Below are 12,570 nucleotides of genomic sequence, written 5' to 3'. Positions count from 1 at the left end.
CCATTGTATCTCGAATCAGAGGTTTGCGAAAAAAGTCTACTCCAGGGAATGTTCGTACAACATCTTGTTTGATAACAGCCAATAGTTCTTGATCGCCAAAATACTGATTCCAGAGGCTCTGTTAAGGAAGAGGACTAAATAATTTATTGAAATAAGCAATATCAAAGTAAAAATATTGGGGAAACCTTGTATATTCAGGGAAAGAAAACGATTCTGTTTCAGAGCCAAAATCAATCAAAGAAGGTATCGTTGGTTTATCGGTTATGGTTTTGACTATTTTGTAAGAATTCGGAAATCATATAAGACATTCTCTGTAACTTTGTCAGTAATCGTAGACCATAATATGGAGCATAATACTGCTATTATTGTGATTCTAGTATTAACTTAAGGGGGGTGATGGTTAGTCATTTCCTAAAAATATGTTGGAGGTGGGGGAGATGCAAAGCCTCTGAACACTCAGACCCTAGTAGTCCATGGTACTCGATGCCTACAAATATAGTAATATATCTAATAAATATCATCATTATCAACCCAACCGAGGACCATCAATTCGATATCCCTAACAGCATGCCCTACGCCATCGTTTCATCTGAGGTAGGGTCTGCCAGGTTTTCTTTTTCTGCCATAATCATTGCCTTATAGACTTTCCGGAACGACTCATCCTCACCCATACGAATTAAGTGACCTGCTCACTTATTGAGCCGGATTTTATCAACAACCAGACGATCGCTATATCGCTCATAAATTTCGTCGTTATATAGGCCATGGCATCGTTGATCCGCATGTAGGGGAGGATTCTTCTCTCGAACGCGGCCAATAGTTTACATTTGTTCTTGCTAAGAACACAGGTCTCCGAGGAATACATGAGTACTGGCAAGAACATTGCCTTGTTCCATAAGAGCTTTGACCCTAAAATAGGCGCGTCGCGTAGCTGTTATTGGCTGTGATTTTCGACCCGAAATAAGAGAATTTATCAATGGTCTCAAAGTTATAGTCCTTTATTTTTATTGTTCTCATTTGACCAGTGCCATTTGATGCTTTTGCTTCTATGGTTTTTGGTAATGACGTTGTCCCCATGTACTTCTTGTTGCTTTCTTTAATGTGGAGCTCAATATCTCGCGTCACTGCTCAATCTGGATGAAGGTCGATTGTACATCTCGGGTTGTTCTTTCCATGCCAATATCATTAGCTCCCAGTAATTGAGTGGATCTGAAGAGGCTGGCACCTCTCACACTTACATCAACATCACAAATCACTTTTTCCAGTGCCAGGTTGAAAAGGATTTGTTATAGGGCATTCCCTTGTCTTAGGCCGTTGTCGATAGTGTTTCTGCTGCTTTTATCAATTTGGTCGGTTTACCGTATTCTCTCCTGGCTGCGTACAGATAGCTTCATGAAAAAATGGTACAACTGATGGCCATATTCTGTCTGCGGTTCTTTAGTATGGGTCGATGATGTTCTGGGCTTAGCAAGATAGCGGAGAATATCTTATAGAAGGTACTTAATAACTTTATACTTCTATAATTGCTGCATTCTATCTGCCTGCCTTTCTATGTATGAGATCTGTCCCGATGATTTGCACGGACTGTTTTTTTCCGTGCTTGATATTGGCAGTATTTATTCGTCGTCTTCAGGCGGCAGGAACTCAAACTCGTCGATACTGTGGTTGTTGAACAGTTCATCATCATCTAAACCCATCATTCGATTTGTCTCTTTGAGCATCGACGTGTATATAGCTTCATCTTGTTGACTTGTTGAGAACATTTCTACGCTTGCTCCCTGTGCTGTACTTTGTACTTTGTACACTGTACGCTCAGCGAAGTTCGTTATAGGCCTTTGCGCGAGCCCGCGTTCTTTGACAATGCAGCATTGTCCCGTATGCTTGTCAGATTAAATTCTTTGTCGAATCAGTCGTTCCAACTTTTTTTGCAAATGAACCAAGTTACATCTCCAGGAGTTTTGGTAACTGCGGTTATTGTGACATCCATTTCCCATCAAGCACTCAAGTTTATTAGTACTGTCAGTCAGTCCAGACCTTAAGAGGCGAAACCACATTAGGTTATCAGAATCGATTTCTTTCATTGCATGGATTGTTAATTTACTCGTAGCTATTTCAGAATCATCATCATCAACGGTGTAACAACTGGTATCCGGTCTGGACCTGCCTTAATAAAGAACTCCAGTCCTAACGTATACCATCGCTCCTTCTTATATAGGCTACAGAATTGTTCATCCTCATGTAAGGGGCCAAAAATTCTTCCTCGGATTCTTCTCTCGAACGCGGCCAAAAGTTTGTCATTTTTCTTGCTAAGAGCCCAAGATCATTGCCTGGTAAGTAAGACCTTTGACCCTACGGTGAGACGTTTCGAGCGGAACAGTTTTTTTAAGCTGAAATAGGCTCTGCTGGCAACCAAAAATACTTGGCCTCAGCAGTTGTCGGTTCTGATTTTCGGCCCTAGATAGGAGAAACTATCAACATTTTATAGTAAGAATAGTAAAACGCAAATCGACTATATTCTCATAAGACACCGACATTTTACCATCGTCACTGATTGCAAAGCCGCTCCCTATGAGACCATCGCACCTCAACATCGGCCGTTGATTGCCGTTCTGCGAATCAAGCCACCGATAAAGCAGTGTGAGGAACGCACTGGCCCGCGCACTGGTGGCGATTTCGTGAGAAGAAAGAAGAAATGATCTCACTTACGTTGATAATCGATCAACGATTATGAATGTGGAAGAATCGTGGAACCAAATAAAAGACACGATCCACAAAGTGACCCTGACCCCCTCGGGATCACCAAGCCACGTAAGCGGTATATCAGCCGAGATACTTGGCTGTGAAATGACGATGTTGAAATGAAGGTTCGTGAATAGAAACGCCTCTATCACAAGTTCCTCGGCGATAAAACGCGCGTCAATTTGCAAATTTATAAGAATGTCAAGTAAAGAAAGCGATCGCTGTCAAACGAGCTGCCCTTCAACACTTAGTGTCAGAAGAACTCGTGCGCTGGGTTCAATTGTTCTACCACCATCTTAAAAATAAAGTTCGTGCCGGGTGTACCAGAATCGCAACGTGTTTCTGTTGGTGTTTATCATGGAAGCGCTCTCTCACCACTCCTCTTTGTTCTTGTTATGGACACTGTCACACGGGACATTCAGCGCCCTATACACTGCTTTATGCAGATGATGTTTTCCTAGCGTCTAATAGCAAAAATGATCTCCAGCAAGTTCTTCATAAATAGAATGACCGCCTCATGCAACACGATTTCAGATTGAATCTGAATAAAACTGAATTTTTGACGACCGATCATTGGAGAACTGTCTTATGAAATTGCTTCACGCATTAATGCGAAGAGTTAGTAGTTTGGGATGCGTATCACACTCTTGAAGCCACGTTCTTGGTTTTCGAAAATGGGCAAGCGCAGCTATGAGTCCGCGACTAATCAGCTCGCCCCATCCTAAAATAGGGTTCTATTGAGTGGTGGCAGGCGCTGAGCAAAAAGTATAGTATAGCGAAGTTTAATAGGATTCAAAAGACCGCGTGTGCAAGTGCTACCGATGCTCCAGCCCGACAGATGCTCTCAATGTACTCCTACATCTCTTTTCCTTGACCTCCACATAATACTTTCGCAAAACCTCCACATAATAGGCTGTAGGGTGCAATGCTACCAGACTACGTGAGTCCGGATGTTGGGCAGCGAAGCTCTGCAGGCATAGTAACATTCTAGATAGAGTAACTTGGGAACTTTGAGCATTCCCTACGGACTCACGAGGACAGGGCAGAGTCGAAAACCGACGACGTGTTTTAAAGTTATGACGTTGTATTCTTCACCGGTGGATTTTCTTTCTAGTAGTTGAGTCGTATGGTCTGAGCCCCGAGCGTAACAGCCATTCTAAGCGATAGCCTAGCGGCAATGTACTTAGTGATGACATTGTCCAGGCAGTGCAGGAACCCGCTGGATAGTCAGGGCGGCATACTCAAGATCACCATCTCCACCCCCATCTGGCTCCCGGTCATAAGAACAAAGAGGGGAATGAACGGACTGACCAGGCGAGGCTATACTCTTGGCAGCCCCTTGGAGGACACAATCTATGTCCCGCTGGCAACTGTTAACGATAGAATCTACTCGCATTACTTAGCAGTCGCGGGCCCCAGATGGCGAAGGGTAAACACCTGCACCAACCACGGAGGATTTGGTCCGACTATAAGATTCAATTACAAGAGCTTTTTTGCCAGACAGGTGCAAATGCATATAAGATTATGGTGGTCTGAACGCGGCACTGGCTTATAAGGGATCATACCCCCAGATTCGGCGTACCCTACAATTCGCATTGTCGAAGCTGTGGAGAGGCAGAAATTCTCATGCACTGCTTCTGTGATTGCAAATCAGGGGGGAATCACTGGTTGAGAACTCTTAAGCCATTTGTTGAAGTAGACAGTGGTCGCCTTCGAGTGGGAGGAAGATTGAGCAACAATCACCCCACTATCCTTAGGCTTTAGAATGGCTGTGAGTAATTGGGTTATAATGCAAGTAAGGCTCAAAACAGCCTGTGCAGTGTGCATCACCACGTTCTTTTGTTGGTAGAAAAAGAGAAGCAAAATCGTGAAGTAAGCTTAGTTACAATTGATTCGCCGGGAAATCTCTAAACCGGCCCGAAATTCGTTCCGACAAGAAAATACAAGGTGTTATAAACGTAGGTGGTAGGTGGTTCTAGTTCTTCTTACATAGATATGTCCAAAGTAAGGTATTTGATTTCAAATACATGATCGCCACTTCGGTAAAATTAAGAATAAACGAGAAAAAATCAGAGTATGCCGCGGCATTGTCCTTAAAATTTCAATTAGCTGAGCGGGGCGGTTCGACATCTGCATATGTCTCGCCATAATCTGTGCCGACTACTTCAGCATGTTTGCGTAGGCCGCAGATGAAGTGGACTGAGGATGTGAACCTCTTTATCATCTGCTTCTACTAAGAGATAATGACGTCGGACGCAGGTACATCTTATCGCCTCTGTTGCAAAAGAGATTCGTCGAGCGTTTCTGCAATGCGCGCACGTGGCTGTGCAGCGGATTGCAGACCAATACAACTTTATCACTAGTAGTGATAATCCCGTCATCAGGGCTTGGAGTTATTCGGTTGAGATTATCGCGGAAACTAGTGACCAAGAGTGGATGGGGCAGAACCGGCGGCATAAACAACACTACGCCGCACTGTAGGCAACAGTTTCGGTACTCGCCAAAGCGCCGTCCGTCTGAAGCCTCCGCTGAGGTTCGTGACGAATTTCAAAGAGCGTGTATAGAATTCTCGAAAATGGATTATTTCCATAGACCAGGTATTCTTAGGCTCTATGCATCTCTAGCCATTCCGAGAATTCTATCTCAAATCAATGACGAGATTGCGTCTCAGATTACACGACCAGAGAATTCATTTTCGCGTTATTGGTTTGAGTGACCGTAGAGTCACACCATGGAAAATTCCTCTGGAACGTCGGCGGGACTGATGAAGGCAGGACATTGCTAGGTTGACTCAAATCAGCACTGGCAATGTCAGCAGGCGAGACACCCATAGTTGAGATTCTGGACACACTAAAGCAGAAACTTTGTGGCGTATGCAATGGCGAAAGTCACTCCAGACGTGTTCAGAATACAACGTACGCAAGGAACCACCGGACGTTTTTCAGATCTCTCAACGAATCCCAATAGAGCGTCCAGACGGTACAGTCTTCGCCAAAGGAAGCAAAAGAGTATTAGGTTGGGCTATGTCACTATGCCAGGCATGAATTTTGCGGATGGTATCGAAGAATTAGAGAGTTCCTAGTCTGGATCGGATGCAGAACTTCTGGTATAACAAGTTTAACATGGTCGATTGGCACATAGCATAACTCAGGTCATTAGTTGGTTTGAGGAATTTCCACCTTCCTAGCTGAGGAATTACCTACCTTGCCCCTAAAAATGACACGGTGCAGGACCCCGCAGATACATTCTGTCCAAGGAGCAGAAGGGCTGCCAAGTTAGGTCAAAGGGTTGCCATGAGCAAATCATTATTGACTCTATAGTTGTAGGACAAGTAACTGGAGGTCAGAGAAATCTGGTTTGTTGTTATATCGATTACGATAAGGCTTTTGACAGCGTCCCACAGATCTGGCTAATCGAGGTTCTACATCTGTATCTCGTTGGTCCCAAACTGCTATTCCGTGCTATATCGCCTTATCAGTGCAGGCACATCTTCCGAGGGGGTTTTATTGATTCCTCTTTGGTTGGAATTTGGGTTTGGTTTGAGAAAGTAATAAAGAAGAAGAAAGAATAAAGTAAGCGCATTGAATGTATTTGTTATCGCTTCACTGGAACATTGCCGTGAACGAAGACGGATTAGGAAAACGTCCAGCGGCGGACACAGACTATTATGTCCAAATTGCGAATGCATCATCCAAACTTTGCCGTGAAGCGGTTGAACCTGCTTCATGACATCGGAGGCAGAGGCGTGGTTGATGTGGCGGCACAATATCACCGTCAGGTCGACCCGCTACGCGCTTATTTTTATAGCAAAGGGCAAGTTAGGCTCTCGCATGCGGCTGTTTGTAATGCAGACTGTGGGTTGACTTCACTTAATTTGAAGGATCAATCTTTCAATCCTCTGAGTTAGTCCAATCATTAAAGCCGAAAATCGGGTGCGACCACCGAATACGGGGCGGAAATTTTCTTTTGAAAATAACCACAGAAATCGATTAAATGGTCAATTCTAAGCAAGAAATGTTCAGTGAAAATGTTTCTTACAGTAGTAGTTTTCGAGTTATTCCTGTTCAAATAAAGTTTCGAAAAAAATGTGATTTACCCTCATTTCTCATTCAAATCGGTTCAATGTCTGCCAGTCTGTAACACTCGATTTACTCAGAAACGGCTGAACTGATTGTTACGAAATTTGGTGAGAACATGTGGCCTGTGTGTCCCTTTATATGCAGGTAGACATGTGTATGTATATGCTAATAAAGCTTGCCGGTAGTAACCAATATAATAGACATATGTGTTCTGGTAACCCGGGGTTTTTAATTTATGTACCTAACATATATGTATATGTATGCTTTTGTATTCTTAGCTATGTACGAAAAGAAAATCGTGGAAAGCGAGTTTCTCACATAAGATGAACACAAAACCTTTATCCCCGAAGGACCCGGCTTCTGGTATCCCAACTTTTTTTTTTATTTTTCCAAAAAAGAAATCATTTTTTTTTCAAAAATATCTTAAAAAAAATGAAAAACTGTTGACTTAATATTTAAGAAAGGCCACATTTTTATACTTCAGTATCTCTTCACTATCTTTTTACTTTTTGAAATATTTGAAAAAAAAAATATTTTTTCGTTTAAAAATAAAAAAAAATATTGTTTTTGGGTAAATCATGTTTTTCTCTGAAACTACACACTCTATATCCACCAAATTTTTAGAATTTTTTGCATGGGGTTAAATACAGTAGATTCTCAAGGGATTCGACTTACTTTCAATTTATATGAGAAAATCCGGTTTTGTTTTTATTGATTATTATATCAAACATTTTGGTAATTACATTACTTTGATCATAGTTCCGTTATGATTTATCCCACACTTTAAAGGAGCTTTAGATCAATTTCCACCAAAAGTTACTGATTTTGCGTTATTTCATTGCGGCTTCGCTTCATATTCTGGTATTCTCACACAGTCTGGTTCAAACCATGGAGAAATACACGATTTTGCAAACGTGCTCAATTTTAGGGAAAGTTGTCGGAGGATTCTTCCATTAATCTACCGCCGGCCACCACCACCAGAGCCTCTTTTATATTTATTTTAAAGTAAGTAGCCGTCCGAGCTTATATGCGTGGCATTATTTTCTAGTATTAGGTGGATGGCTCAAGTCGTTAGGGCGCTGGGCAGAGGGATTTGTTCTCATGACGGGATATGGGATACCAATCGACTCAGCTGTGAGTATCTCAGTCAAATCAGAGTAATAATCTCGGGCGAGCGTTGCACCAACGAGTATTATTATTATTATTCGGCATCTGCCGAGATTGTGACAACTCCGAAATAATAAGTAGGTAGCAAAGCTGAGAGTCAGAAAACCCCAGACGTATTATTGAATCACATTGAGTTTCGGCCTGGGTGAAGGATCATCTGATAAATATTGAGGAGCTTATTTCAGTTCGCCCAGGACGCACCTTTCACAAGACCACAATATCAAGATCATACTTGAGATTCAGTTGTTTATTGCCTTCTTTGAGAAATCGGAATTTTGCCTCTGCAAGACCAAAATTGTCCGAACAGAATCAGTTTACGCAATCGCAAAAGGAGTCAAAATGCCCTTTAAGGGGACGTGACGGGTTCAATTTTTGTATCCGAAAATATGTGGTAAGAACATGCAAGTCATATTCGATTTTAAAAATGAGTAGCCAGTGTATATAGCGCGGCAATGCAAATCCGCATTTTGAGTCTCTTACTTCTTGTATCGAGCCTTTCTCTTCAAAATGCCTGCTTTATATGTGTATGTTACACATTGTCGTTTTGTCAAGATGTTGTATAAATAGAAGGGAACACTTTGGAAACTGGTTTTGCCGGTTTTGATTTGGCTTTTGTACTGAAAAGTCATTTTTGGCAATGCTGTAATAAATTTTTGAACGCGTTTTTCTCAAAACAACGTTTTTTGAAGTATTAAAAAACGCGTCACGTCCCTTTAAGAAAATAGTGCCAATAAAACCTGAACTAGGAATTGTATTCGAAGATGGAGATTTTCCTAGTCAGCAATAATACTTAACTAGAACTCCTGATTACCGGCTACAGACTTATCGTGGTGCACTCTGGATATCAATATGACCAATATCACATAAATTTCTCGCAGCACAGCCTTGAATTGGACTCAGTGGTATGAATCAGTAACTCTTCGATTTCATCAAAAAGGAAAACGATTTACGACATTTTCTAGCAACTTTTCTTGATCAGTTATATATAAGCCCTCTATCCCTTTGTCTACATTTATCTGTTATCCTTTTGAATGACTAATCAAACAAAAGAAGTAAGAAGAGGTCCGTGGACCACAAGAGAGGAAGTAAGTTGGTTCCCAAGTGGTCCGGTCCGTCATCAAGTGGATGCAGACTTAGGACTTCCTGTTTCCTCAACTGAAAAGTTCTATCTTAAAGAATGATCTAGTCGCTATTGACTTTGCGGTAAATGTGTATGTAGCATCTATATGATAAGGCAACGCGATCAACAATAACCAAGAGGATGTGGCGCAGAAGGATTAAAAACACTCGAAATTTATTTCGAATGTTGTTAATGCGAGCGGATAGATGATTAGAACTCGCCACGAGAGAGGAAAGTCAGCGGTGAAGAAGTTCCGTTGGTTGGAGACAGAGGAACCACATGGAAACCAACCGATCTCTTCTGCTCCAACCGTCGTACAGTGTGCACGCAGTCGGTGAAGTATTCAAATTAAACATATTGTAAAAAGAAAAATAAGGAAAGCGCTTTTAGTTAGTGCGAATTTGATGTATCAGGTTGTCCACAAAGTTTTCGCACAAATATTAATGTGACAATTAAAAAGCAATTAGCAGACAAACCAAAACAGCAGGTACAACATGTGATATCCCAATGGAAGGGTCAGAGTCCTAACTATAAAATGCATGGTAAATTATCCTTGAAGGATCAGTGTTGTGAAGGATATTCAAGGATAAACATGGAATTCGACAAAGTACATTTTCGTCATTGCATTTTGTACGAGTTTCAAATGGGGACGAAGGTGCCGAAGGCGATTGAAAATTTGTCGAAGGTATTCGGTGAAGGAAAGGTAAAGCGCAGGACAGTTTACGATTGGTTCGAAAAATTCTACAGCGGAGACGTGACACTTGAAGATGAACCTCGCTCAGGAAGACCCTATACGATTGACGACGATATCCTGCGCAACAAACTGGAAGCGAATCCTTTTCTTTCGACACGTGTGCTTGCAGAGGATCTCGGTGTATCAAAATCAGGAGTAGCAGTAGCCATTACGCGTCTTGGATATGTTTTGAAGAGCACAAAGTGGGTACCGCACGAACTGACTGAGCGAAATCTGGCCGATAGAGTGAGAATTTGCTCCGATAACCTTTTACGGAACGAAAACGACCCTTTTTTGAATCGATTGGTAACTGGCGATGAGAAATGGATTGTGTACGAAAACGTAGCGAAGAAACGAGCCTACACTCATCGAGATCAACCGGGTCCATCGGTAGCAAAGCCGTCTATTCATCAGCAGAAGCGAATGCTCAGTATATGGTGGGACGTTCGTGGCCCCATACACTACGAGCTTTTGGGACCAAACGAGACCATTACCGCCGATAAGTACTGCGAGCAGCTCGACAGATTAAACACCCAGCTACGTTCGAAACGACCAGCATTGGTCAACAGGCGAAATATCTAAGAAAAGGTTTGAAAGTGGAAAAATGATTTTTTGTGGGAGGAAATAAACGTTTAGATAATCTAATCAGGTTCTTTGGAATTGTGATCTGGAATTAACAAAACTCTGTTGTGCAGCCGGTGCCGGAGTTTGATTGCAGTGATTAAAGTGATGACCCTGACGTGATAAATTGTACCATTCCATGACTCTGACTTATCGTATTTGTAGATAAGATACATGCGGATGGTGTGAAAATTGTATCTCCTATTGAAATCAATGATGGCGTTGGTTGGGAAAGCAGACGATGTAAGCTAAAATTGCCGCATGAATTCAAGGAAAACGGTAGTGAATGGCTACTTGGAAGCAACGGATGAGAATGTTGCTTCACGAGCAAGGATATGGACTGACCGGGGACAGAAAGAAATTGAGGTGAAGAAGGAGCCATGCTTGGAGCCGCCTCAGATGAATGCCTTTCGATTTTTGGCGGAACTTATAAAAGATTTCTCGAAAAAGGATGTTCCAGTTCAATGACATATGGCGATTGTTGACTTGCATCGCTGTCAAGTTTAACTCTTGGTTGTCGAATCAGGAAACGATTACGTTTGCCGTAAGAATCGCCAAAACTAATTACAATTATTTGTGATTAAATCGGAGAATTTGATTTCAAAGCAGCACCTGCTGGCTACTGCTAGAAGCCAGATAATGCAGAATAGTCATTATAACTTGCTATAGTGGATTCTCACGACTAAATACTTTTTTCCTAATACAAAAGTCTGCGGCGTTTAGGAGTGAATCACGTTAGAATGAATAAACTTCTCGCCACAATGTCGTGTTATAGTATCTTAGCTTTAACCCAACAAACGGTTGTCACTTTGAATATAAATGTCATAATCGCACCACTGACGCGACCTATATTCAACTCCAAGGAATTCAGTTAAAAGCATTTGGAAATTTGTTTCATAAATTTCGTTGGTGCCTAACTAGGATCTGAAACCCTTTGACTACTGGAACAGTGCAATGTCGCTGACGTCGGCCCCATTTCCCCAGAGAATTGAAGCGTGTAATACTGATAAGAGCAATAAACATTGGAAGGCGATAAATTGTAATTATGTTTGCAGTTGTTTCACTTTAATTGAAAGGTTGTTGCCTTTGGAGATTGTCGCACATTAGACCTGAGACCAAATATTTACCTGTTGGGATTGCGATAGAGGGTCATCGTTCTTATCGGCTCCAGTGTGGGGATTTTTGGCAAATTCGTCCTTAAGTTTGAGGTATCTGCAAGGTGAATTGAAACGGTATAGAATAAGGTATTTTAGTTTAAAGACTTCAGAGGAATAATGCTTCCACTTACCCTGTTCGCTGTTTCTCTCGTTGATTAACCCAGTCGCCAGGGCCGTCGTTTAGTACCCGCAATAGCAGTGACCAGCATATGCTCCTGAATTTGGATACCTTTAGGTCGCCGTCGAAGGCCAATTGTCGCAGTTTTTCTAAGTTGTTGTGAAGCAAATCAGTCTTGAGGTCATTCCACTCGGCCCTGAGGATTAGAAGCATTGATTCAGTCGTTAATTTTCCAAAGCGGAATGAAATTCTGTGAGTTTACTCGGGACCTACCTATACTTGTCGGTGGGCGAATGGGTCGTAGTGTCCGCTCCCGCCCCCGGCGAATAGAGTTCTGTCGCCTCAAGGACTTCGGTTGAGGAAGATGTCATGCTCGAATGTCTGGATGGGTTTCCTGTTTCCTACAGATCCATTAAGGTCGTTGCAAGCGAAAATCGGCGACGAGAAGAGATAAGAGGTCCCGGCTTTGTTCGGTACTTGGGCCAGATTTGGACTCGCAGTTGTAAACAGAGGAGGCGGTGAACGTCGAATGTCAGCGACACAAAGAGTTGTGTTGCGTGTGAACAGATGATTGTCAATTCAGTGCGGTGGTAGCGATGGGGGTAATTAGTGGCGAGAATTGTAGCTGTGCAGTGAGACTAGTCAACCATAGGTGGCGGCGGTGTAGTTTGCGACGGTTATTGTAACGTTTTCCCGTGTTGTGTGTGCAAAATAATCTTTCCAAAATCGGTTGACCCTGATTCCAATTGTTTGTCGGTTGATGCGAAGTTTAGTGGCTCTATTGAAACTGTGAATCCTTCCTCATGGCTTTGTGTCGGTTTTAAGTGCAGCCCTCC

At 42.3% G+C, this 12,570-nt stretch overlaps 1 protein-coding gene across 1 annotated transcript in view; it reads right to left on the bottom strand.

Annotated features, from left to right (window-relative positions):
• LOC119652527 (TBC1 domain family member 5) overlaps positions 1 to 12,292 on the bottom strand; it is a 29,354-nt gene extending 17,062 nt beyond the window's left edge. Inside the window, exons 1-4 of the mRNA XM_038056728.1 lie at positions 12,008 to 12,292; positions 11,748 to 11,930; positions 11,587 to 11,671; positions 2 to 118 (exon numbers count right to left, since the gene is read on the bottom strand). Of these exons, the coding sequence (XP_037912656.1) occupies positions 2 to 118; positions 11,587 to 11,671; positions 11,748 to 11,930; positions 12,008 to 12,105 (483 nt within the window). The 5' untranslated portion in view covers positions 12,106 to 12,292. The remainder of the gene's footprint in view (position 1; positions 119 to 11,586; positions 11,672 to 11,747; positions 11,931 to 12,007) is intronic.
• Between the last annotated feature and the right edge of the window lie 278 nt (positions 12,293 to 12,570).

The sequence above is a fragment of the Hermetia illucens genome, chromosome 3 (genome assembly GCF_905115235.1).
Source record: "Hermetia illucens chromosome 3, iHerIll2.2.curated.20191125, whole genome shotgun sequence".
Taxonomy (NCBI): domain Eukaryota; kingdom Metazoa; phylum Arthropoda; class Insecta; order Diptera; family Stratiomyidae; genus Hermetia; species Hermetia illucens.
The sequence above is the reverse complement of the archived record's forward strand: the minus strand, read 5'-3'. Positions and strand labels throughout refer to the sequence as shown.